At 43.1% G+C, this 26287-nt stretch overlaps 1 protein-coding gene across 37 annotated transcripts in view; it reads right to left on the reverse strand.

Annotated features, from left to right (window-relative positions):
* tcf7l2 (transcription factor 7 like 2) overlaps positions 1-26287 on the reverse strand; it is a 201765-nt gene that overhangs the window by 17747 nt on the left and 157731 nt on the right. For 33 of the 37 annotated variants that reach the window (XM_038821227.1, XM_038821226.1, XM_038821220.1 and 30 more), the window contains one exon: positions 24209-24341. In XM_038821227.1, the coding sequence (XP_038677155.1) occupies positions 24209-24341 (133 nt within the window). The remainder of the gene's footprint in view (positions 1-24208; positions 24342-26287) is intronic. The other 4 variants (XM_038821233.1, XM_038821222.1, XM_038821223.1 and 1 more) reach the window with 1 other exon arrangement.

Consider the following 26287-nt stretch of genomic DNA (forward strand, 5'->3'; position numbering starts at 1 on the left):
GGCCATGCAACACCCTGAAATTCAAATTAATTATCATAATCAATGCCGTGGGAAATCTACTGTTGTGATACCGGTATAAAAATTGGAAAAAGAATATTCCACTGCACAACAGTCACACGCTGATAGGTGCAAAACAATCCTAGAATTGTTGGTGACATCTGACTTAGAGCCAGATATTTACAAGCGATTACCATTGTCTGCTGAAATCACAACTTTACAAGCACCTATGTTTGCCTAGATTTATCTTTAGATAACTATCTGGGATATCGTAAAGAGTTGCCAGAAAAAACACAGCTCCATGACAACAGCCAGATGCAATTATCACGACTCTTGCCTATCGAAAGTAATGGGAGATCGGCCAATGTCTTAATTTTGTCTCATTTCCAACCTTTGAAAATTATTTGACACAGCTCACACTGAAAGGCGGAGAGAGGATCAAAGAATCTGTTGCCCAGAAGTTCAGTTGAGGAGATTAGAAGTACACATTTACTGACCAACTTGTGATGTAATATTGTAAAATGTATTCTTGACCAAATCTTTACATTGGGTCATTTTAATCAAGTTTCTGAATATTTCTTACAATGCCCTCAAATCTCATTATGTTTCCTCACAGTCTCCAATGTTCCCCTTCAGTTTTACGTATGGGATATTATGCACTATGAAGCTATTTGTTTCACTTACTGTGCATTTTGCACAATGAAGCTATTTATGCCCCCAACTAATCCCACTGCGTAAAGAAGGGTCAACATGTGACATTAATCACACTTTTCCCACAAACATTTCAACATCTCTCTCTTGTCTGGCATTATCTAACTACACAATTTGTAGGACAGTAATGTTTACCTGGGTGCAGCCAGGGCAGTCAAGGCCACATGAAGCGAGCATAAATGTTCGGAATTCAATTTGCGCAGCCCCTGTGCAGTGTTAATTATTGATATGAAAACAGCTAGGGCACTTATTTATCATACAGACAGAAAATGACTTAATTAACTGCGACCAATAAATGAGGCTTTTTCCCCTCCACAGTTTTCATTTGAAGCTACAATATATATTTTTATAATTTATCCGCAGCAGCTCTCTTTTGTGACATTAAATACAAGATTATGATTTCTCTTTAAGGTACCCAGGCAGGAGTTGATTTTTTTTTTTAAAAATGAGACCAAAAAGCTTATGTACGGGGTAAGAGGGAAATGTGGTGTAAATACGTGGGGGTGAGGTCACGATAAAAGAGCCTGCACGCAAGAGAAAACATATGGGTACATTATATCAGAAACTCAAATGAAATGAAATGAAAATCGCTTATTGTCACGAGTAGGCTTCAAATGAAGTTACTGTGAAAAGCCCCTAGTCGCCACATTCCGGCGCCTGTTCGGGGAGGCTGTTACGGGAATTGAACCGTGCTGCTGGCCTGCTTGGTCTGCTTTCAAAGCCAGCTATTTAGCCCTGTGCTAAACAGCCCCTGTTGGGAAGGTTTCAACTAGATTAAAGCAGTTTCCTTAAATGCCATGGGGTAAACTCAGTGAATATGGTCATACTGTGCCTGGGACTATGAGGTTATAATTCACAACCTGCGCTTTGCCAGGGCAGTGATGGAGAGACTCCAAATAGGAGCTAAAGCTAATCAGCGAGCTTTCCTGCACCCGATTATAATCTAGCAATTCCCCGCTGATGATGGGCAAGGACAAGATCAGTCTTAGCTACGTCAGCCCAAAAACAAATTGCTGCCTAGGCTCATATGTGAAGTATGGTCATTTGCACTGTCAGATTTTTGAAACTGTCTGAACTAAAAGGAAAGGGGATGGGAGAGAAATATAAGCTTCAAAGAACCAAAACTAACTTTCAATGGGAGTAAAGAAAACTGCACAGCATTGTACGGTCAAGAGCAACTTCAGAGTGTAACCGACAGTTCAGTGATGAAAAGCCTTGCCATTACATGACAACTATGACTACAGCACAAGAAGTACTTTGTTGGCTGCAAGATATTTTGAGGAAGGCACTATATAAACTCATTTTTTCTTTAAATCAACATTTCAATCTTGCTTTTCCATTCCACATCAGATAACGGTTCATATAGTTACTTTCTGGATTTGATGGCAACCGTGTCTCTTAAATGGTTTGCCGCAATTGGTAATGGAAGCTCTCCTTTGGCCTCATCACCAGCAGAGATATGTCGTCTCAGCTGTTACAATCTATGGAAATTGCACAATTTAAATACAACCGTGGCACGGCAATCAATGTGCTCCAGCACCCAGTAAAAATGAATGTTTATATCTTCAATAACTCCTCCCATCACCACCACCACTGCTCCCACCACACCCCCCTCCACCCCACCAACAACAACCATTCAAAGTTATCACTGCATCCTGGAGATAGGGTTGAGTGTAAAGCTTACAGAATTTTGCTTGCCAACAGGTGACTAGCTAGCACTGACCTATGTATGCTATCTGCCCCCAGCAGTGAAACAGCGGTGAAATATCCAGCTCACTAGCTGGATTAGAGGTTGGTAATAATGATGTTTCAGGATTATATGCTGGACACAATCTACATCCAAAAAGTATATATTGTGTATTGCATTGACTGAGACGAACGCATATTCAGCTGCAGGCAGCCAGGGCAGCAGAGAGGGCAATACAACAAAATGCTCAGAACCTCTAATATAACACACTGCCTCCCTCCCTGAAAAACTTTGAATTTAAAATGGTACACGCACATAATTTCCCTGAATATAGTTAAGACGAAACCAGCATCAACAACACCAGAAATTTAACAAGTTGGAATGCTTATTTGTTTTTATTGCAAACACAACCAAAACAAACAAGGCCGATGCAGGTGAAAAAAATTGTTTTTCCTTAACATAAGCGATGAATTTAACGAAAATATAATTTGACAAGAAATAATCAAAGTAACTTAATTCTTCTTCCTCCCTACATCCTTTCAATCAACCTATCTAAGCTTGTTTCTCTTTCTGTCTGGGATCTCATTCCACTTTCAAGACTGTGCTCTCTCAACATCTCTTGACTTTGTCACCATAAACTTCGACCATCAACTCCACTTAGTGGTTGCTTTGTTTTCGTCAAAGACGCTGACTCACTTTGCTCTACTGATGGGACTCTGGAATACGGGCAAACATTTTCTTTTTGACTTTCACTTTGGACTCTCGGAAAAATTTAGATAATATGGGTATATCATGCTCTACTTTTGGTCAGATTCAATCTTTCACACTAGATATGTAAATGTACCTCATCTCTTTACAACTCCAATCACATGGTTTTCCTTTTCACCAGTGATTTTTTCAATGTGACCTTCTGACCTGCACTTTGTAAATATTTCTTTTTTAAGTTTCATGCTTCATGTATCATGACGCATCTTTTTGTTTCTTGCTTTTCTCTTACTTTGCTATTGACCTCAGAATTAAGCAAACTAAACCTTTTCCTAGGAGTGCGTTTAAACACTAAATCATTAGCTGAGCAACCTGTGGCAGACTGTGGGATCATTCTGTAAGGGAACAGAAAATAGCCTAGTCTGTCAAGGAGTAAAATGGCCCTGAACTTCTCAGATGGCAGGGTCTCCGCTTCCTGCCAGGCGAAGAGTCCCGGCCAACTCCGAGTACCCACAGCCATTTCATACTTGAATGAGTGTCAATTGGTTGCAGGTGGGACTTCTGCTCCTCACTTAGAAGTTCCACCTTAGAGAGCTGTCAGCCAATCTGAATGGCTGGCAGCAACATGAGCTACAGTGGACCAAAGAGGAACGTCAGCAAGGTGCCTGAGCCTAAGTCCTGGAACTGGAGAGCAAGGTACGTTTAAGAAGTCAAAGGGCAGGCAAGGCCTAGTGGGCGCAAAGGGGTGATCAGGGTGTTGGGGGTGGGAGGCCCAGAAGCCACCGGATCTTAAAGAGTGCCCAAAGTCAAATGGGGACTTCTGGAGGTCCACTTCCATTCCCGCCCAAGATCCAAGAAATAAGTCGGTTCATTTTCGGGCTTCCCCCACGTCAGGCAAATCTTCGCACCACTCTAAAGATTGAGGCTGGGTGGGAAATGGACATTACGTGGTGCACACGTTTGAGCCTCAACTGGGGCAAGGGCAGGTGGGAACCCAGACGGACTCCTGTTCATTCAACACTCTTTCTTCCCAAGCCACAACACTCTTTCTCTCTCCTCTCCCCCCCCCCCCCCCCCTACAAATCCACTAGTGGGAGAGCATTAAATTTACATCATGGAGGTTACTGCCAAGCATGGCATCTGGCAAATACTTTTGATCTGTACATTGTACCCACATCTTTCTGAAGCATTTAGTGCTGGGTGGTACGTGGCATTTGAGTGTTCAGTTCCATTCTTACTCAGAAATATTTCAAACTCTTCTGGTATCAACTGTTCTAATTCCAACACTGGCAACCCATATATTCCAAACTAATCAAAGTCTCAATAGCTGATTTACAATATCTAATATTGTATTGATAATTAATTTTATCACTTGGTCCTCATTGCTCAAAGGCTACTTTTGCTCTCTTAGCACTTCCTCAAGAACAGACATACTCTTATTGTAAATAGTTTAACCATTCTTTGCAAAACCAATTCCTTCCCCCCCTACTTTTTTATTGCCCATCCTTAATTCCTTGAACTGAGTGGCTTGCTCAGCCATTTCAGAGGCCATTTAAAAGTCAAACATATAGCTGTGGATCTAGAGTCGCATGTAGGACAGACCAGGTAAGGACAGCTGATTTCCTTCCCTAAAGGACATTACTGAACCATTGTTAGACTTTCATTTCCAGACTTTCTTTTCATTCAAATTTCACCATCTGCCACAGTGGGATTCAAACCCGGGTCTGCAGAGCATTACCCTGGGTCTCTGGATTACTTCCATTGACAGTACCACTGCACCATCACCTTCCCCAACTACCAATCGTTACGTAATAGCAAGTATAATCATATTCCACCCTAATTTCACCCAGCACTGGAATGCTAAATAACTGGCCAGTTTCACACCAGTTGTGTACAAGGGATAGTGACGCAGGAATGTCTTCTACTCTCTTCTGAGATACATCAGCAATGAAATTAAGTTGTGAATTTCATTTCTACCGTGGGTACTGGAATTATATCTCCACCCTATTACTCTCATTGTCCATGTGTTGTTTTTCATGCTCTCTGATCAATCTTTCTACATGATAACATCACCTTCTGTTTCCACATCGATTCAAGAATTTCCAGACTCCTAAACTGGCTTCAGACCTACCACAACCTCACCCTGGTGCATGGCTGCGGCCTGGCAGTTTGGAACAACTGTGGCATTACTGTCTCCTCTACTCCTGCATGCTGTCCGGATCTGACCGATTTTCCCCACAGATATTGCACTTTATGACCACCTTGGCCCGATAGCAATAAATCCCTGACTCAGAGTCTGCGAATTTGGCTTTTGTGGCCTTGATCTCACTGAAATCCAGTGGATATTCCGGCCAACACAAGAAAATAATTCCCTTGCAATTATCGCTTTCTGCCATTTCCAGGGCTGTAGTCTCATTGTAGGCCTCCTTCTATGCCAGCTCATTGCTTGGCCAAAGGTTTGGCCTGGATTTTATTGTTTGAACCTTATTTACCCTCCCCGACAGAGAGGGCAATAGAGAAAGCATAATAATCATTTGCTCAGATCATGCAAATACTACAGTCTAGATTCCAAAACTGCCCAAGACTAGATAAAAGCAATGTGATGTTCTCTAGTTTTAGGGCATCTAATAGCACTTGAGGCATACGGTTTGGTTTTAGCACTGCGCACTTGACAGTGCATCGATGACTGGTATTGTGCTTTTCTTGAATTTGTTGATGGGGTGTTAGCCTAACTGGCTAGGCCACCTTTTAATGCCCATCCCTAATTGCCCTCAAGAAGTTGGTGATGATTCATGTTCTTGAAACGCTGCAACCCATCTGGTGTAGGCACATCCATGATGTTGTTCCGGAGTGGGTTCCAGGATTTTGGCACAACGACTGTGAAGGGAAGTCAATATAGTTCCAATTCAGCATGATCTGCGACTTAAAGGAGAGTTTGCAGATGATGGTGTTCTCATGCATCTGTTGCCCTGCCTGTTTTGCACAGACATACAAACTAGGAGGAGTAGGCCATTCTGCCCCTCAAGCCTGCTCCACCATTCAATATAATGGCTGATCTGATTGTGGCCTCTACTCCACATTCCACCTACTCTGTACAACTGTAGCAAAAAATCTCTATTCTTATATTCCATTCGCCTTGCAATAAATTAAAACATTCCACTTGTCTTTCAAATCACTTGATGTACCTGCATACTAACTTTTCTTGGTTCATGTACCAGGACACCCAGATCCCTCTGTACCACAAAGTTCTCCATTCTCTCTCCATTTAAATAATATGCTCTTTTTTTATTCTTCCTGCCAAGTGGACAAGATCACATTTTCCCACATAATACTCCATCTGCTAAATTTTTGCCCACTGATTTAACTTATGTCCCTTTGCAGGCTCCTTCGTCCTTTTCACAATTTACTTTCCTACTTACCTATGTGTCATCAGCAAATTTAGTTACCACACATTCGGACCCTTCATCCAAGTTATTGAAATAAATTGTAAGTAGTTGAGGCCCCAGCACTGCTTCCTGTGGCACTCCCACTGCTTGCAACTTGCCAACCCAAACAAAGACCCATTGGTCCCTATTCTCTGTTTCCCATCAGCTGACCAACCCTCTATCCATGCTAATATTGTCCCACCCTATACCATGAGCTGATACATTGCATAGTAACCTATGATGTGGTACCTTGTCAAATGTCTTCTGGAAACCCAAGTACAGCGCATTCACAGGTTCCCTTTAGCCACGTTGCCTGTTACTTCCACAACTAACTCCAGTAAATTGGTCAAACATGATTCCCCTTTCACAATACCAGGTTGGCACAAAACACTCCACTGTAACAGGGTAGGAGAGATTGCAGGTTTGAAAGGCTGTTGAAGATGTTTGGGGAGTTGCAGTAGTGTAGATAGTTCATTCTGATGGTGGTGATGTGAGTAAATGTCTGAAGTGATGATGGTGGAGGATTATGGCTCACCATTAATATCACAGGTGCATTCCCAGTATTATCTAATCCCAAAGAAAGGCATGCTGCCCCCCCCCCCCCCCCCCCCCCCCCCCCCAGGTGACAAAGTGGGATTCTCGACACTCAGTGCCGAGAACATAATTTCCATACATTAACATCTCATTATCATCTACGGTGTCACCTGAGGGCAGAGCGATGCAACTAAAGACTTGTCTCCCAAAATATGAACCTGGCAAGCAGACCTCCCAGAGGATCTCCATTACCACTGTCCAGGCAGTGGCCGGGGTGGGGGGTCGTGGTTAACATTCATGCACTGTGAAAGCCTTTAAAACTGGGCCCTGACCTTATCAGCATGGCATTATGGGATCCGACCCTTGCCATTTTTTCAACTAAATCCACGATGATAAAGCGGAGATAGCCACCATGTGCTGGTGGCTTCAAAGCCGCTTTTCCTGCCTGCCAGCCTTTACTGATAAACCAAGTTACATTGTAGTAGTACGAAGGTTCTGCCAGCTGTAGGATAAATGACATCTGGCACCATGTTGCTTCCATGATATTACCATGGGACTATAGTTCAAGGAATAATGGCTTCAGATTAATTGGTAATAAATTAACTCCAGACTGACATTTTCAATTTAGAGACGAAGATACAGAATTTAAAAATTTTTTCAAAGAGTATCCAATTAATTTTTTCCAATTAAGGGGCAATTTTAGTTTTGTTTTTAGCGTGGCTAATCCACCTAGCTTGCACATTTTTTGGGGGCGAAACCCATGCAAATACGGGGAGAATGTGCAAACTCCACATGGACAGTGACCCAGGGCCGGGATCGAACCTGGGACCTTGGCGCCGTGAGGTAGCAGTCCTAACCACTGCGTCACCGTGCTGCCCCTGAAACGAGGATACAGAAATAAGAATTAATTCAATCTGGTACTCTCATGAAGTATCACAAAGTCACATTCAATAGCCAGCTCAGAAAGGCAGCATAACTTGCCACACTTACACAGATCTGTTTCTGTTAAATTGGGGTGTGAAATCGATATTGAACTGCCATCAAAGAATAATTAGCATGGATACAATGCTACATCACCACCAGAGGAGCCAAACTTGCTCAGAACCAAACACTGATGCCTGAACAGGTAAACGTACTATTGATTATGGCAGTTTTTCAAAGTGTGGGTTACAACCCGCAGGAGAGTCGTGGACGGGTGTCTGGAGGGTCCCAGAGCGATCAGTCGTGCCCTTTCCCGCAGTGGTCCCAATCATGGGAGAAGCACCCAACAACCGCTACCAAGTTTTGAATTGAGAATGGTGACCGCTGCCACCGTTTAAATGGAAATAAGAGAGTCTGTGTGGAGTCTTCAAGCCAGAAGTGGCAGCAGAGAGCATGTCACCCACCCTGCACATACGCTTGACATTGGGAGGCAGTGGCGCAGTGATATTGTCATTGGACCAGTAATCCAGAGATCCAGTGTAATGCTCTGGGGTTCAAATCCCGCCATGGCAGATGGTGAAATTTGAATTTGTTCAAAAGAAAATCTGTACTGAACATGGAGCCATTGTCAATTGCCATTAAAAAAAACATGTGGTTCACTTATTTCCATTAGGGAAGAAAATCTGTCTGGTCTACATGCGACTCCATATCTACAGCAATGTGGTTGACTCTTGTCCTGAGGGCAATAAATGCTTGCCCAGCAGCAATGCCCACATCCCATAAATGAATTTTTAAAAGAACCATGTACATACTTTTGGCGCCAAATCACAGAATTTCCAGCTGCTGACAAGAGGACTGAGAAGATAGATAATTTTCTTAAAAGTAAGAGACAGCCAGAGACTCAATTAGATAGTTTGCCTGGTCAGGATCTCAGAACAGAATCTGCTGGAGAGAACTGCACAGGAGAGTCCAGGGCAGGACAGAGCACTGCTAGTGTTAGCTCAGTGCAAAGCTCCAGGCCCTCTGGTGAATAGCCCACAAAGAAGAAACTTAACTTGGGAACAGAGCAGAATAAAGATGATTTCTTGAGGTTAGGTTTTGTCAATTGCGCCAATGCAAATAAGAATGCAACGCCCATGTGAGTTCTATGCAGGGTAGTACTGGCAAATTAGATTTTGTACAAGAAGTGGTGGGTGTGGTGAAAAATTCCTTTTGCGGATGAGACCCCAGAGTCAGTTATTAACTTACAGCTGATTCAAAATTAAAAACTACCTGCTGAAGCTGACCTGTCATACCACATTAAAAGCCCATGAGGCTGTCAGCATTCTGGTGTAGCATCTCCCAGGAGTATCCAGTGCTGAGTAGAACAAGCATTTTGTTGCTATTGTCCTTCATGACGACCCCCATGTGCGAAGTTAGATTTTCCCTTCTCATAATGAAGAAGACGGCTGAAGTCTGCACCTGATACGAGAATTGCCCTCTCCCCCTGTGAACCTGATCTTGAGAACCAAGCAGATTCCTCTTTCGCATTAAAGGTAAGCGAACGTGGTGTGTGTCGCAAGGACGTCTGGCATGGGTCATGAAGTTTGGCCGGTTGGTTAAAGTTGGGGGGGTGGGGGGTGTTGAAATCTCTGCATTAGGAAACCCAGTAACATGGATCTTGGCAGAGAGGACATTTAACATGTTAAACTGTACCAAAATAAAAGGAACTACCACAAGATTTCTGGTATTTTTTTATTACAAGAGGCTATCAATTTCTGCTTTATGTTTTCTCTTTTCCCCAATTTAATTCTGATCCTCTACCCACCTAGGGTCTGCACACATGTTCTTCCAGAAGTAACCAGCTGGCATTTAAGAAGTCATCCATGCCAATTCACGTGAATCTAGTGACACTTGAGGTCAACTGTAGCGTTGCTGCTGCCTTTGTAGGTGCCTCGTGCAGAAGGTGAACTGAAGGGGTCAGTGCCACTTTTATAAACTGGGTGGTAACCTTCTCCTATTCTATTTAAAAGAGGCTAATTCCTTCCACTTTTGTGATTTGAGTTTGTTCGATAGAATTCTATTACCAGCTGCCCAATCAGGACTCATCTGCAATACAGCCCAAGTGGCTGACAAGCCTCCAAACCAGTAAAACACCAATCAGCTTCTCTCCAGTGTGAAAAACCTGTACACTAAGCAAAGCAACAAATTTGTACGCCCAACTTTCATGACATGGTTAGCTCCAATTTTTGAAAAGCTGATTTGTAGACTTCGAGCATCAGACCCTCACCACTGCACTTGTGTAATCAACTCAGTATTTTAAATCAGAAAGTCCCAGATTTTGCAGTGGTAATGATGACAAAACTGCCATGGGTAATTTGAATCTCATCAATTGAACAAATCAACTTTCAATGGTGGGCCTGGAGGTTGAGTTCATAGAATGTATTGAGGTGTGTTTCTGAGGACAATACGTTCTAGAGCCTATCGGGGAACAGGCTATTTTGGGCCTAATAATGTGTAATGACACAGCATTAATACAAGACCTCATTCTCTCGGCAAAACTGATCATAACAATATGACTTTCCTATTCAGTTTGAGAATTAGAATTGTGGGTCCATGACTAGTGTCTTAAAACTATTAAAGACAATTACGAACATAAGACGGCAGAGTTGCTCAGGCAAACTGGGTAAATGGCTTAAAAGGGAAGATGGTAAGAGAAGCAGTGGATGACATTTAAGGATATATTTCGTAACTCTCAACAAAAAATATATTCCATTAATGAAGAATGATCTAGCCAGAAAGGTGTGCCATCCATGAATAACTAAAGAAATTGACTGAAAGAAAATGCTTACAATGCTGTGAAGATTAGTGAGAGGCCAGAAAATTGGAAAACGTTTTAGAAACCAGCAACGGGGTGACTAAAAAATAAACAGGGAGAAATTAGGCTGAGAGAAAAAATTTGGCAGATGGAGCATAATGGCGGAAAATGTGAGGTTATCCATTTCATCAGGGAGAGTAGAAATGCAAACATTGATTAACAGAATGCTGCAATTGCAGAACGATATGGGTGTTCTTGTATATGAATCACAAAACATCAGTATGCAGGCACAGCAATTCGGAAGGAAAGTGGACCGTTGGTCTTTACTGCATGGGGATGGCGTATAAATATAGGGGAGTGTTGCTACAACTGTACAGGCAATGGACGAGGCCACACGTAAAATACTGAGTGTATTATTCAAGCAGTGACCGTAAGACTTGGGGGGGAAAATAGGTCCTTTGGCCCGTCGAGTCTGGTCCACCATTCAATGAGATAATGACTGATTGGATGTGGCAGTCCTCAACTCCACTTTCCTGCCTTATCCCATAACCCTTGAATCCCTTATAGATTAAAGTCTGCCTTGCATATTCGCATTGGAAGCAGCCCAAAGTAGGCTCACTAGATTGATTCTTAGGAAGAGGGGCTTGTCTTATGAGGGAAGGTTGAGCAAGCCGAGTCTATATTCAATGGAGAGTAAAGGGTTTCCTCTCATGAGAAAAATGCAGACCTGGGAGCACAGTTTAAAAATAACAGGACCTCCTATTTAGGCTGGAGATCAGGATTTTCTTCTCTTGCAGGATTGTTAACATTTTGAATTCTCCATTAAGCAGTGGAGCTGGCTCATTAATGTATTCAATGCTGAGTCAGAGATTTTTTTTGATTGACAAGGGAGTCAAGGGTTACAATGGGGACAGGCAAGAAAATGGAAGCTGAGGTCACAATCAGATCAGCATGATGTTGTTGAATGGCAGAGCAGGCACAAGGGGGCCAAATGGCCTGCTCCTGCTCCTATTTCCATAAGTTACTGTTAGCATTCTAAGCTTCTCCATAGAGTGCGCTGTAGAAATCCCCAGACTGGCTCAAGTGCCAGGCAATGACCATCTCCTACACGAGAGGATCTAACCACCCCTTAACATTCAATGGCAATACCATCGCTGAATCCCTCGCAATCAATATTCTGGGGGTTACCATTGACCAGAAGCTGAACTGGACTAGCCATATTAATACTGTGCCTACCAGGGCAGGTCAAAGATTAGAAATCCTATGGTGAGTAACTCGCCACCTGACCGCCCCAAAGCCTGTCCACCATCTACAAAGCACAAGTCTGGAGTGTAATGGAATACTCTCCAATTGGCTGGATGAATGCAACTCCAACAACACAAGAAGCTCGACACCATCCAGGACAAAGCAGCCCGCTTGATTGCTCCCCTTCGACAAACAATTAAATCCTCCACCACCGATGAACAGAGGCAGCCGTGTGTACCATCTAAAAGACGCAGTGCAGCAACTCACCAAGGTTCCTTAGACAGCATGTCCCAAACTCATGACCACAACCATTTTGGACAAGAGCAGCAGCTACCTGGGAACACCACCACTTGGAGGTTCTTTTCCAAGTCACTCACCATCCTGACTTGGAAATATATCGCCATTCCTTCACTGTCGCTGGGGCAACATCCTGGAACTCCCTCCCTAACAGCACAGTGAGTGTACATACACATCAAGGAGTGCTGCAGTTCAATTGCAACTCATCACCACCTTCTGACGGGCAACTAGGGATGGGCAATAAATGCTGGCCTAACTAGCGATGCCCACATCCCGTAAATGAATAGTTTTAAAATCCCCTGACTGAAAACAAGTAGAAATCACTGAACTAAGACAAAATGCCCTTTTAGTGAAAAAGTTACTCCTTGTTGAATAAGGCGTAACTGGATTTTAAACATTGCATGAAGTTCATAATTAACGCTCAATGAGGGCAGCAGAGTGGCGCAGTGGTTAGCATTGCTGCCTCACGGCGCCAAGGTCCCGAGTTCGATCCCAGCTCTGGGTCACTGTCCGTGTGGAGTTTGCACATTCTCCCCCTGTTTGCGTGGGTTTCACCCCCACAACCCAAAAGATGTGCAGGGTAGGTGGTTTGATCATTCTAAATTGCCTCTTAGTTGGAAAAAAGGAATTGGGTACTCAAAATTTATTTTTTTAAATGAATAAATAATTAAAGCTGAATAACCTTGCTGCCGCAGAACTTCCTTAGGAAAGTAGTTTTTAGCCACGGTGAGTTTATTTATTTATTACATACAGCATTTATTACATACACACAGTGGTTTCCACTGATGGGTAAAGGCTGCCTGGATCACAAAGTACACCCGATATATTTGAGGAGTACTAAATTTCTTCATTTAAAGAATACATTTTAAATTACGGGTATGTCCCTATCACCTATTTCAATGTTCTGCAAGAGTGAAAATTTAGTGCGTTTTCTGATATACTAGAATATCATAAGCTGGCTGAGGTGTGTCAACACATTTTCCCCTGAAGCCACCCCACTTGGAAAAATATTTCACTTCTCCATCATGAATATCATACATCATGAGGGTAGTGTGGCACTTATCACCAAATCTTACCCTGACCTGGCTCACTACTCCTATGGTACTTTTCCTCCTTTCAGCATCTCACCTTGTTCCACTCCCACTCAATCAAAAAAATGTTCTCCACTGCCCTCCCAAGTACAATAAACAAAATACTCCCTCACCGAGCCGGTTTTCTGTTTTTCTCTCTCGGACAACAGCAACTGACTTCTCATCACTGGGGCGGCATGGTGGCACAGTGGTTAGCATTGCTGCCTCACAGTGCCAGGGACCCAGGTTCAATTGCGGCCTTGGGTGACTATGTAGAGTTTGCATTTTCTCCCGGTGTCTGCGTGGGTTTCCTCCAACAGTCCAAAATATATGCAGGTTAGATGGATTGGTAATGCCAAATTTCCCCTTAGTGTCCACAGATGCGCAGGTTAGGTGGATTGGCCATAACTGTTCAGGTATGTACAGATTAGGTGAGGTTATGGGGATAGGGTGGAGCAGTGGACTTCTTTCTTTCAGAGGGTCGCTGCAGACTTGATGGGCCAATTGGCCTCCATCTGCACTGTAGAGATTCTGAGATTCTATGATCCTCAGCAATTTCACTCTCCCCCTCAACTCATCATGAACTTTCTCCTCAAGAGTGCACTGCCCTCCTCTCCTCCCTAAATCTCTTCCTCCAGCTAAACACCCAACTCTTACTCATGGTCACTCCCGTGAATGTGCCACCGCATTTGATTTTGCTAGTCCCATTCTATCGATCGCAGATAGATCCATCTCTGAGGCTTCCTTGTATCATGCACCTCCCACATCCCAACACTACTTCCTTCTGTATTCGCCCCTGAAAATAATATTCCAATTCACTTTCAAAAGCCCCACTATCTAGCCTTTGGTCCCTGTAAGCCTACTTGTAACACTAATAAAGATTATTACTTTTCTGCAGCTCCAGATTCTCTCAACCACACGCACACCCCTCCTTTGAATGTCTTGAACTGCATTAAAACGTAGCCGTTTCCAGGGGTATGGTCCTCCTTTCCATTCCCTCAGGTCCAAGGGACACAGACTTAAAAGGATTTAGCAGACAACTGCTTTACACACACACAGTATTACATGAAGTTACGCCTTGATTCCCAACTACCACCATTCTGAGACGCCCCTTTGTTCCCAACCAACATTCAATACCATATAACTCTTATGAGCCAATTCCAGCAGGTAGTTACCACACAGAGATTATTTGTCAAGTTTGAGGGAACCATCTTCCATTTCAGCCAGGGTGAAATTTGCCACTTCTTTTCGGGAGACTGTTTCTGGTGCTGGGTGTGACTGTGATGTAGCTGTGACTGCGTCCTATCTTCAGTTATTGCGTTAGTGATATATAATTCTTTCCCCTTGATGTTATCCACTCTGTGGAGTCCGCTTTTAGCATAGACATGTTCATTTCCTTCTCTCTCCACTTTTGATGGACCTCGTCTCTCCCCCATTGTTTTCCCCTAGCCATAGGTAGTCACTTACTTTCCTCACTGATTGCTAATTCACATCTCAATCTCTTCATATAGTTGTCCTGTCAACTCAATTTTCTTTTTGATCCTAATTTCTCTTTTTGACCTTAATTCTCCTCAATTCTTCATCACTCGATCCTTCAAAAACGAGCCCTTGACCCCACCATCCTTGCAAACCAATGTGTCATCTCCAACCACCCTTTCCTCCCCAAAGACCTTGAATTCTATGCTGTTCTGTTATTCGTAAAGATTTAGGAACTAATTGTGCAAATATACTTCGGAGGTACCACATTTTACCGTATCAGGTGCCAAGCAACAATGTATCAGTCCATCTGCCTGTAAAAGTACACTCAATGAATCACTAGCATCGTGCATAAAAATGTGATATTTTGTATTTCTGGGAACAGCTTGGCATTGAACGCGTTATGCCTCCCAAATTCGCCCCCAACTTCCCTGGAATTCCATGTTTGATTCCTCCAAACAGGCTTCCCCCCGGCAAACAACAATGGCTCGGATTATAATTATAAATGGCAACCTATATGAATGCGACAGTGGTAAACTATCACTCCTTAACCTTCACAACCTGTCAGCAGTCTTTGACATAGTTGATCATACCACCATCCTGCAACATCTCTCCACCATCATCCAGCTGCGTAGGCTTGCTCCCGCATAATTCCATTCTTAGCTAACTATTCGTAGCCAGGGTATCATATGCTATGGCTTCTCTTCCCACTTTTAACAACATTACCTCTGGTGCCTCCCAAGGATCAAGCCGGGTCCATTCCTACTTCTTGTCCTTGGTGCGATAATCGAAAGCAGTGTGATTTTTCACATACACTCTGGAGACACCCAGCTCTACCTCATTACCACGTCTGTCAACTCTCAATATCACAGAATTACTACATTGCAGAAGGAGGCCATTCAGCCCATCAAGTCTGCACTGAGCCTCTAAAATAACAGTCTACCTGGGCTCACTCCCCCGCCCTATCCGCATAACACCTTAACCCCACCTGACCTGATCTGCACATCTTTGGACTGTGGGAGGAAACCGGAGCATCCGGAGGAAACCCACACAGACACAGGGAGAAAGTACAAACTCCACACTGACCCAAGGCCGCAATTGAAGCCAGGTCCCTGGTGCTATGAGGCAGCTATGCTAACCATCGTGCCGCCCATTGTTTTCGCTGTGACATTCACTGTTACAGGACACTGTTCCCAGACTACTTCACTGAAACGCTGACTTAGGCAGGGCACCGTTCCCAGACTGATACTGACTGCAGCAGGGTGCCACTCCCAGACTCCTCCTGAATTATCGAACTGCTTATTGACAACCAGAAATGGTTGAGCAGAAATTTCCTGATTAAGTATTGGGAAGACTGAAGCCATTACTTTCGGTCTCCTCTCCAAATTCCATTCCCTAACTAGTGACTCCATCCCCTTTCCTCTCTCCTTTAAAACTATTCTGTGGAGAGAGGTCAGAGATTAAATCAGCCTGTTCACGAACCTGGTGTCACATTTGAACCAGAGATGAACTTCTGATCTCATATTCACACTGTCACTAAAACAACCTATTTCCACCTATGTAACATCATCTGCCTTCGTCTTGTCTCAGCTCATTTGCTCCTGAAATCCACATTCGTACATTGTTACCTGCAGACTAGATTATTCTTATGTATATCTGGCTGGTCTCCCACATTCTACGCCATAAAGTAAAGAAGAGCCAAAACTCTGCTGCCCATGTCTATTAACTTACACCAAGCCCTTTGTACCTACCACCCTTGTGCTCACCAAAGTAGATTAGCTCCCAATCAGCATCTTTAGTTCTAAATGCTCATTGTTGTTTTTAAATCCCGCCACAGCCTCACCCTCACTAGCCCTATAATCTCCAGCCCACAACCCTCCAAGATATCTGTGTCCCTTCAATTCTGGCTTGTTGGTCATCTTTGATTTTAAACCCCTCCACATTTGCTAATGAGCTTGCTCTGGAATTCCATCCCTACACCTCTCCACCTTTCCTGCTTGGATAAGTGAGGCTTTACCACCCAAGAAGCTTCGCCTAATCTCAGACAAACATGATTGATACACCACCCACCATGTTTAACATCCCCTCCCTCCACCACCCAGTCACAACAGCAGCAATGTACCATAAACACAATGCACTGCAGCAACTGTGAGCTTCCTTCAACAGCACCTTCCAAAGCACCTCTACGACCTAGAAGGACATGAAGAAGAGGTACTTGAGAACACCACCACCAAGCCACACACCATTCTGACTTGGAACTATATTGCCTTTATTGTCACTAGATCAAAGTCTTGCAACTCCATTCCTAACAGTGAGTGCACCTGCACCAGATGGACTGTAGCACTTCAAAGTGGCGGCCCACCATTGCTTGTCTATGTGGAGTTTGCACATTCTTCCCGTGTCTGCATGGGTATCACCCCTACAACCCAAAGATGCGCAGGATAGGCGGATTGGCCATGCTACATTGCCCCTGGATTGGAAAAAAAAAATGGGTACTCTAAATTTATATAAAATAAAAAGAATGCTGCTGTGAAGCACCCTGGAATAAATGCATTTACCTTAAAGGCACTACACAAGTTGTTGCTGTCGATTGGCTGCCTAATCTGCTCGATTACATCACTATTTCTGGTGCTCAAAGATTCCCTTGACTTGGCGCTGCCAAACTCAGACGGTCATGAAGTAAAGAGGAATCCGCACCATGGATATCGCTGGACCTTTGTGACCTGCTTTTTTGTTTTAGGTCAGCAGCAAGTGCTGCCATTTTGCTGCTGACCGAGAAGTCTAGACTATTGGTTAAATTAGAACCCAAGGTTGACAAATTGTGCTCACTGTTTTCTGTATTGAGGGGGTGCAAAATATAGAAAAGATCACCAAAGAAAGAAACTGGCAGTTTCAGCTCATTTCCAGTTTTGCAACCAATTCTAATGCTCATCTCTGCTCATCTCAGTTAACAGTGAAAGTACTCTCCATTCAACCATCCAGTCGTGGCTAGAGATTCCCAGGAGGATGACGCTATATGCTTTAGGGATGTCCTCAATGTATCCTTTAAATAGTTAAACATCCCCAGTGACACATGGGAGTCTCTGGCAATTGGAAGATGATTTTAGGAAAATTGGATTACAGAAGTATTGGGCAATTTAAGGGTTAAAAGCCTGGGGTTAGAAACTGTTTTATTGCAATGGTCATTCTTTAAAAAGGAGAGTTTTGTTCTGCAGGCCTTGGGTAGTTTTAATAGCCAGCATGTGAAATTGACCTCGGAATGTGTTTGTCAGTCTAGGCTAATGCATTGTGGTTTGTCTGAGGAAGTCCCTGGGGAGTTAATGTGCTTTGCAGTCTGCAGAGATACTTGTTTTTTCAGCTTGGGGAGATAGGTCATTGCTAGGTGGAGCCAAGGAAGGTGGTGAGACATTCAGAAAAGCTGCGTAGAGTGACAGGGGTTTGGAGAAAAGGCTTTTTAAAAGGAAGTCTGATTTGGCAACACATGATTTTTTTAGACCACAGATAAAGGCAGTTTTCTTTCCCAGAAGTTTGGGGAAATAAGAGTAATATTTTTAAAAATAAATTTAGAATACCCAATTAATTTTTTCCAATAAAGGGGCAATTTAGCATGGCCAATCCACCTACCCTGCACAGCGTTGGGTTGTGGGAGCGAAACCCATGCAGACACGGGGAGAATGTGCAAACTCCACATGGACAGTGACCCAGAGCCGGGATCAAACCTGGGACCTTGGCGCCGTGAGGCAGCAATGCTAACCACTGCGCCACCGTGCTGCCCAAGAAATAATATTTTAATGCATTCTTGACTGAAGACAAGGAAGAGGCTGAAACAGCCCAGTTGAAGCAGCTATTTGCAGACATTCAGCCAGAGTCTGAAGGGGTTCTAACAAGAGCCATAATCTGTCCTGTACCGCAAGTACTACTCTATATCCTGCTAGTTTTAAACTGGATTGAGACCTGCATGCTTCTTTTCTTGTTATTTAATGGGATATTGAGTGGTAGTGTATAAAGTGTAAATTGTAAACTGGTCTTTCAGGTGTGAAGTTAAAACGCTTGATATTGTAGTTACAATAAAGCTTTGTTTTAAAAGTAACCAAACCCTAATTCTTCATGCAACCACCCTGGGGCGAATTATTCTTTCTGCACAGTCTTTCAAATAAACTAAAATATTGGGGTTTCGGTCCAATTTCCTAGCCACTGTTGGGGTCTGGTCTGGGATCATAATAACCCCAAACTTTCCAAAGTGGTGCTGCTGACATGTCTTCATTCTTCCTTAATTTTGGTTTCCCACCCACTGTGGTTGACAGGGCTCTCAACCTTCTCCCGCTCCTCTGCTCTCACCCTTCCCCTCCTGCCGAGAACCAGGATAGTGGTCCCCCTTGTCCTCCTGTTTCACCCCACCAGTCTCCGCATTCAAATAATAAGAATAATCCTCTGCCAGTTCCTCCAACTCCAGAATAATGTCACCACCAAATATATCCTCCTCTCACTCCCCATCAGCATTTCAACAGTATTTCCTCCAGCACCCCCAACATGTACTATTTTCCCATAGCACGTTCCCATGCAATCGCCCAAGGTGTAACGCCTGCACCTTTACCTCCTCCCTGCTCATCATCCAAGGGTCTAAACACACTTTTCAGGTGAGCCACCTTCTTCAACGTGGTCTATTGCATTTGCTGCTCCCAATGTGGTCTACTCTACATTGGAGACACTAAACACTGACTGGGTGACCGCTTTGCAGAACACAGTCGGTCAGTCTGCATGCAGGACCCAGACCTTCCTCTCGCTTGCCATTTCAGTTCACCATCCTGTTCTCATATTCCCATGTCATTTTTGGTCTGCTGCAATGTTCCAGTGAAGACTAATACAAACTGGAGGAATCGCACCTCACCTTCTGATTAGACATGTTACAGCCTTCCAGACTTAATATTGAATTCAAAAACTTCAGACTGTGAGCTCCCGTCTCCACCTTCACCCCATTTTTATTTCTCTGGACTTATTTTCATCTCTTCCATCGATCTGTTTTTCCCTTACCATTGTCCCACCAACATAACACCCATTTGAGCCACCGGTTACCTGTTTCTAGTGTCCTTTGGCACACTGCTTACATTTGATCTGCCATTAACACATTCTAATCTCTTAATGTGCCACTATCGGCACTCCTCTTCACCTTGATCACCATCCTTTGTCTTTCTGTCCAGGATATCCTTGTCAATCTCTACCTATCACTAGTCCTCTATCCAGCCCCACTGTTCAACACACCCCCAACAACAGTATGAATCTGATCTCCTATTTCCAGTTCCCTCTAGCTTTGGCAGAGTCACCCAGACTCTAAATGTTAGCCCCCCTCTCTCTCCGCAGATGCTGTCAGACCTGCTGAGATTGTCCAGCATTTTCTGTTTTTGTTTCAGATTCCAGCATCCGCAGTAATTTGCTTTAAACAAAATGGAAAAGGTTCATTTTAGAAAGCACCAAACAGGTCAAGAAATGTTGTTGGTAACACACAGAAACAAAATCAAGGCATCATAAGAGAAAATACAAAACTCCGACCCTCCAAGCACCACCTATCCCGTATGCAACAGTCTGAAGTTTGTCCATTGGACATCAGCCATTTCAGAACTGGAATGGAAGCAAGTCACTTTTGATCAGGAAGGCACAGTGGCTGGAACTGCTGCCTCACAGCTCCAGGGTCCCAGGTTCAATTCCAGCCTTGGGTGACGGTCTGCGTGGAGTTTGCACGTTCTCCCCGTGCCTGCGTGGATTTCCTCAGGGCGCTCCGGTTTCCTCCCACAGTCCAAAGATTGTAGGTTAGGCAGTTTGGCCATGATAAATTGCCCCTTAGTGACCAAAAGGTTAGATGGGTTTACTGGGTTAAGGTGGAGGCGTGAGCTTAAGTAGGGTGCTCTTTCCATGGGCCGAATGGCCTCCTCCTGCACTGTAAATGCTATGGTTCCATGATCCCAAAGAACCGGGTTAGACGACAACGCATCCAATAACATTTAATTTACTCAACACAGAGCTATGTAGTAGTTATCTAGCATCGCAATCGGAGTTCTTACCCCAATACGATGCCAATACCCCATGGTCGATAACCTATTAGGGGATGGCACTGTGGATGCCATGGTCAGGAAGTGTTGTCAAAAGGCAAAAGGAACTTAGCTATGTCAATAGCATTACTTCGTACCTCGCAACGAACAGGACTGCAGTAGGAGGGACTTCCCCATAATTTAACTACAAACCTGCAGGAGCAAACAACAGCATCAGATAGGGCATGCCCCTTCACCACAAATATTCACCAGGCTGAGAACAGAGCAATGTTTGGGTCAACCTCCAACAAACCATGAACAATGTCCAAATGGGAGATTCTGCGGGTGCCAGGGTGCATTAGCATTTTAGTAGCACAGCTACTGGCTCTGGTCAGTTAACACAATACAAATCAGAAATCATACTAATGGCATCCATCACTCAATGCCATAATGACTAACCTGATGGGGGACGGATAGATAGTATTGAATCTATGCATCTCAAACTACCTGCAAATCAATGACAAGGTCAGTCAACTAAGACATACCCCACAAGCCAGCAGGTATATCTGGCCTTTTACTAAAGCACTGTATGATGATCTCGCTTCCAGTCACCTGTCACTCCTCTTAAATTCTGCTCAAGGAAAATGTTTAAACATAAATTATGGAATGCCCAAAAAGCTATGATTTTACAATTTATATCGGACACCAATCGATATTGCTAAGATCCCAGTTTGGACTGTTTACGTTTAGAAATAAACTCAGGGCGGCACATGGCGCAGTGGTTAGCACTGGGTCTACGGTGCTGAGGACCCGGGTTTGAATCCCGGCCCTGGGTTTGAATCCCGGCCCTGGGTCACTGTCCATGTGGAGTTTGCGCAGTCCCCCCGTGTCTGAGTGGGTTTCACCCCTACAATCCAAAGATGTGCAGGTTAGGTGGATTGGCCACGCTAAATTACCCCTTAATTGGATAAAAAATAATTGGGTACTCTAAATGTATTTATTTTTAATTCAAACCCACCAGGTGTTAATTGAAAGAAGGATCACCGCAAAGTTTTACATTTTAAAATGAAAACAAACTTTGGTGTATACGTAAAAAATTGAAATGCTACTAACTTAGCTACATAGTTATAAACTATAGTGTTAAGAATGCAGTTTTATTTTTACTTTCCACCACGCGCATCCACCCCACAAGAGTTTCCTTATTATCCAAAATCTTGCAGGTTCAAATTTACTTTTCCTGGCACATAGGTTAGCTTTTAATTGTAATTAACCCAAGCTTGCTCGATTTGCATTTACTTCAGCATTCCTTCTCTCAAGTACTTAATCAGGTTTTCCATTTATCTTACAGTTAAAAATTTAATCTCCAACCTAAATCTTGTATTCCTGAAACTAAAAGTTACACCCCAAATGAACTATGGTAGGACTTCCTGAGCTGGGTTCTGCGGAACTCTGCATTCCACGTGGCAGGTCTGGCCGTCGTAAATGTGGGGGGGGGGGGGGGGGGGAAGCTGTCACTCTGGCTTCTCCCATCCGGAGACAGTTTTTACCCTTGCGTTGGCCACTGAGGTGTCACCTGTATTTGTGATCCTAAATATCAATAACATTTGGCGTTGGCCACTGAAGTGCGCACTGGTCAGCCTGTCAGCCAATGCACTGAGAAGCAGGCTCCTGATTGGACGAGATGGAAATAGGAGCAAAGTGGGTATTAATGGCGAGAGTGAGCGGCAGAGTGAAAGCAAGTGGGTGACTGAGCAAAAGGGGAACAGAAGAGAAAGATAGCTTTCCTAAAAATCTAATTTGTGAGAAAAAGAAGCAGCATCACTCTTCCCATTAAAAACCCAAAAGATTTTTTTTCCATAAATTTAGAGAATCCAATTTTTTTTCCCCCCAATTAAGGGGCAATTTAGAGTGGTCAATTGTGGGGGTGAGATGCACGCAGACACGGGGATAATCGACAAACTTCACACAGGCAATGACCCAGGGCTGGGATCAAACCCTCATCCCCAGCGCTGTGGAGCAGCAGAGCTAACCACTGCACCACCATGCCGCCCACCCAAAGATGTGCAGGGTAAGTGGATTGGCCACACTAAATTGCCCCTTAATTGGTGAATTTAAAACAATCATTTTTTTAAATTGAGAAGACTGCCTGTTAGACCGTTGTAGAAATTCATTCAAATTCAACAAGCACTGTGTGCACTAAAAATTATCTACTTTGAAAATGGTATTGATATTTAGGATCACAAATACAGTTCCCATCCCTGATATTTCTTTTTTTTTTTAAATTCCCCCTTCCTCATCGCCATTCCCGGCTCAGACAGCTAACGTGCAGTACAGCCCCTTACCTACGATACTTTAAGCAGCAAAAACACCAGTCCACAGATTTCTGATCGCTGTGAAAGTGGTTTGCATCAGATTGCACCCTCCCTGGACTGGGTGGTGTACATGGAGTGAGGGATCACAAGCAAGAATTGAAATGAAATGAAAATCGCTTATTGTCACGAGTAGGCTTCAATGAAGTTACTGTGAAAAGCCCCTAGTCACCACATTCCGGGGCCTATTCAGGGAGGCTGGTACGGGAATTCACAAACGACTGGGCATCAATGTTTTTTTTTAAAAACATCTGGGATGAATGCTATGAAAAGGCATTAAGGAATATTAATTTTGCCACAACAGGCTCAGTGGTCAAGACCCACAGGGAAAAACTGCAGCTCGAATGGCGATTTCTGGAAAACATTTCTGTGGGAAAGCTTTACTTATTTTCAAGTTGAGCTGAGTAAGCAGTTCAGACTCTCAAAGCATAGCATTTTATTTTTTTTGCATTTCTTGGGAAGCATTTAATTTTTCACATGTAATTCCGTGTACACCTTGTGCATAATGTTAAAAGGATACAAAGAATAGGTGAAAATACCATCAAGCAAGAACCCAAATGGAAAGCGTGCATGCATGAAGCCTGGCCAATCGCGCTCTTCCATTTACAAACCACCCGACTGTGGAAGCAGCAGGAACAATACCTGGCACAAAATGATGTTTGAAACGGTTTACTTTTCCACCAGAAAAGTCATTCATTCCTGGCAAATTACACATGGAACATTCTGGTGTGGAATGTACAACATTTAAATTCGATTACACTGCTGATGCATATCACTGAAAATATATAGAAGACAAACAACATTCAACGTCATTTAGTTCTGATGCAGACATGGATCTCCCCTAATGCCTTCTGAGTAAAGAAAAATTCAGAACATTTTCATCTGAATTGTACTCTGATCCCAGAAGTGTGCAGCATTATCAGTGAAGAGTTTTTTTCCCCCTTTACCTACCTGTTTTGGGGTCCACATCTGCTGGTAAGTGTGGTGGAGGGTTACCTGGTGTGAAGTGTTCATTGCTGTATGTTATCAGTGGCGTTAACGGATGGACATGATGGGGATGTTGCACAACGGGTACTTTGTTAGACTGCCAAAAGAAAGACAGGAAAAGAAGTGGGTTAGACAACAGCAACCAATCGATGAACCATAACCTAGACTAATGGCAGCGAGTTGAAGGGGGGCCTCCAACAGGGGACACTTGAACATATTAAGCCTTGTCAAAAATCAGAGGCCTGCATTAGATGATGAATGGCTCCCAGTCAGACTTTATTTTGATATATGCCATCTCTCTTCTGCTATCAATTTAAAAGAATTGTAACAAAGGAGAGTGATTTGAATCACTCTGTAATAAAGCAACCATATCTGTTACTATTTATCAATCAGATTTTTGTTACTTAGCAAACATCCACATTTCATCAAGTCAACACCAAAATGAAAACTCCATTAAATATGAAACACCTCAAACTATTGTCCAAAGAAACTCGTCCAAGAAAAGAGAAATCATGAAAAATACAAATCTCTTTAGGCTGTAATGAAAAACAACTGTGATCACAATGATTTTACCTGGTATATTTAACTCAATGTATGAATTTCCAGGAGCAAAAATATTACCTAATCCATTTGTCCATTTTATTGACTCCAATTCAACTTGCCCACGAGACTCTGTAAAAATTACAGCCCAAAAGACCAATTACAAGGGCAAGGAATAAATTTTATAAAAAGCCAATTTTGTCTAATATCAAAATTAAAATAACCACAGTAATCAAAAATGGTCTTGGTGCGACAATGAGCCTTTACGATAAATTAAGATCTCGTATACTTAATTTGTTTATGGGATGTGGATTGACAAAGCCAGCATTCAGTACCCGTCCCCAAGTTATAGTGTTGTGAATTTAAATATAGATATAAAAATGGGGCTTTAACCACGAGTTTGAGGAAGCATTTCCACAAAAGTCTTCTCAACATTCAACAAAGGAGACAACTGATCGTGTCACCAACAGGTCTGCTTTCCTGAATTAATACACTGCAAAAGTTACACATTTTTATACATACACATGCACTCACTTTCCTGTGTGTGTGTATGATTTAAATTTGATGCTTGTTAGCTAGCAAGAGTAAACCAGATTGAAGAGTAAAGTGAAGGGCTGAAAACATCCAACATCACAACCATTCCAGTATTATCAGTGTACCGCCACCCATCTCTATTACTTTGTATGTGGGCCCACCAGTGACATCTAGCAGCACGGAAGCAGCACTGCATTTTCATTTTAAAAGATTGATTTTTTTAAAAACTTTGTCTAAAAGTCATTTTTCAAAACTATTTTTGAACTTACAAAACCATAATGGTATTAAATTTTCTGATCTATTTTGGTTCCACTCAACACAAAGTACGCAAAAGTGAACTTTTGCAGTTACTAGCAAGGGTATGCACATTTTGAAAAATCACAATTGATGTGCACGATTCTACGGTTACAATTTAGACTTTTGGTATCATAGTAGCCCAAAGGCAGTCATAAACAACCGGGAGAACCTTTAAAAAAAAGCAGATCTGCTTCCCACCGAAACAAATGAGAATTACAACCTTGAACTTTAGCACCAAGATTTTGTCATGATGCTATAGGGCATTTTCAGCTGTGGAGTTGCAGCTGCTAGCACTTTGCGTGAAGGCTCTGTCCACTGGCATCATAAGTCTCCTGTAAGTTTATGCTTCGGAAAGAATTTGCTGTAGAATCCGGAGAGCAAACAGCAGGACGCTACAGCTAGTTATTTACTGTCTACAGTCTCTCCTGTTTCTAATTGGCGCCTGCTAATGTCGTAATGAGTTTATATGAGGCATGGACAATATAGGATAGATCATGATTCAGTTTATTCCCCTTCATAAATGATTTGAAACTCCCATCCCAACATCAACAAACTAATTTCAATTGTAATTAAACATTTATTAACGAAAAAAACCCAATTAGGACCCAATACAATCTGACTTCAATCCATCTTATTTTAGAGATTTCTTTGCTCCTGCACTTCATTCCCTTT

This window comes from Scyliorhinus canicula, chromosome 16 (genome assembly GCF_902713615.1).
Source record: "Scyliorhinus canicula chromosome 16, sScyCan1.1, whole genome shotgun sequence".
Taxonomy (NCBI): domain Eukaryota; kingdom Metazoa; phylum Chordata; class Chondrichthyes; order Carcharhiniformes; family Scyliorhinidae; genus Scyliorhinus; species Scyliorhinus canicula.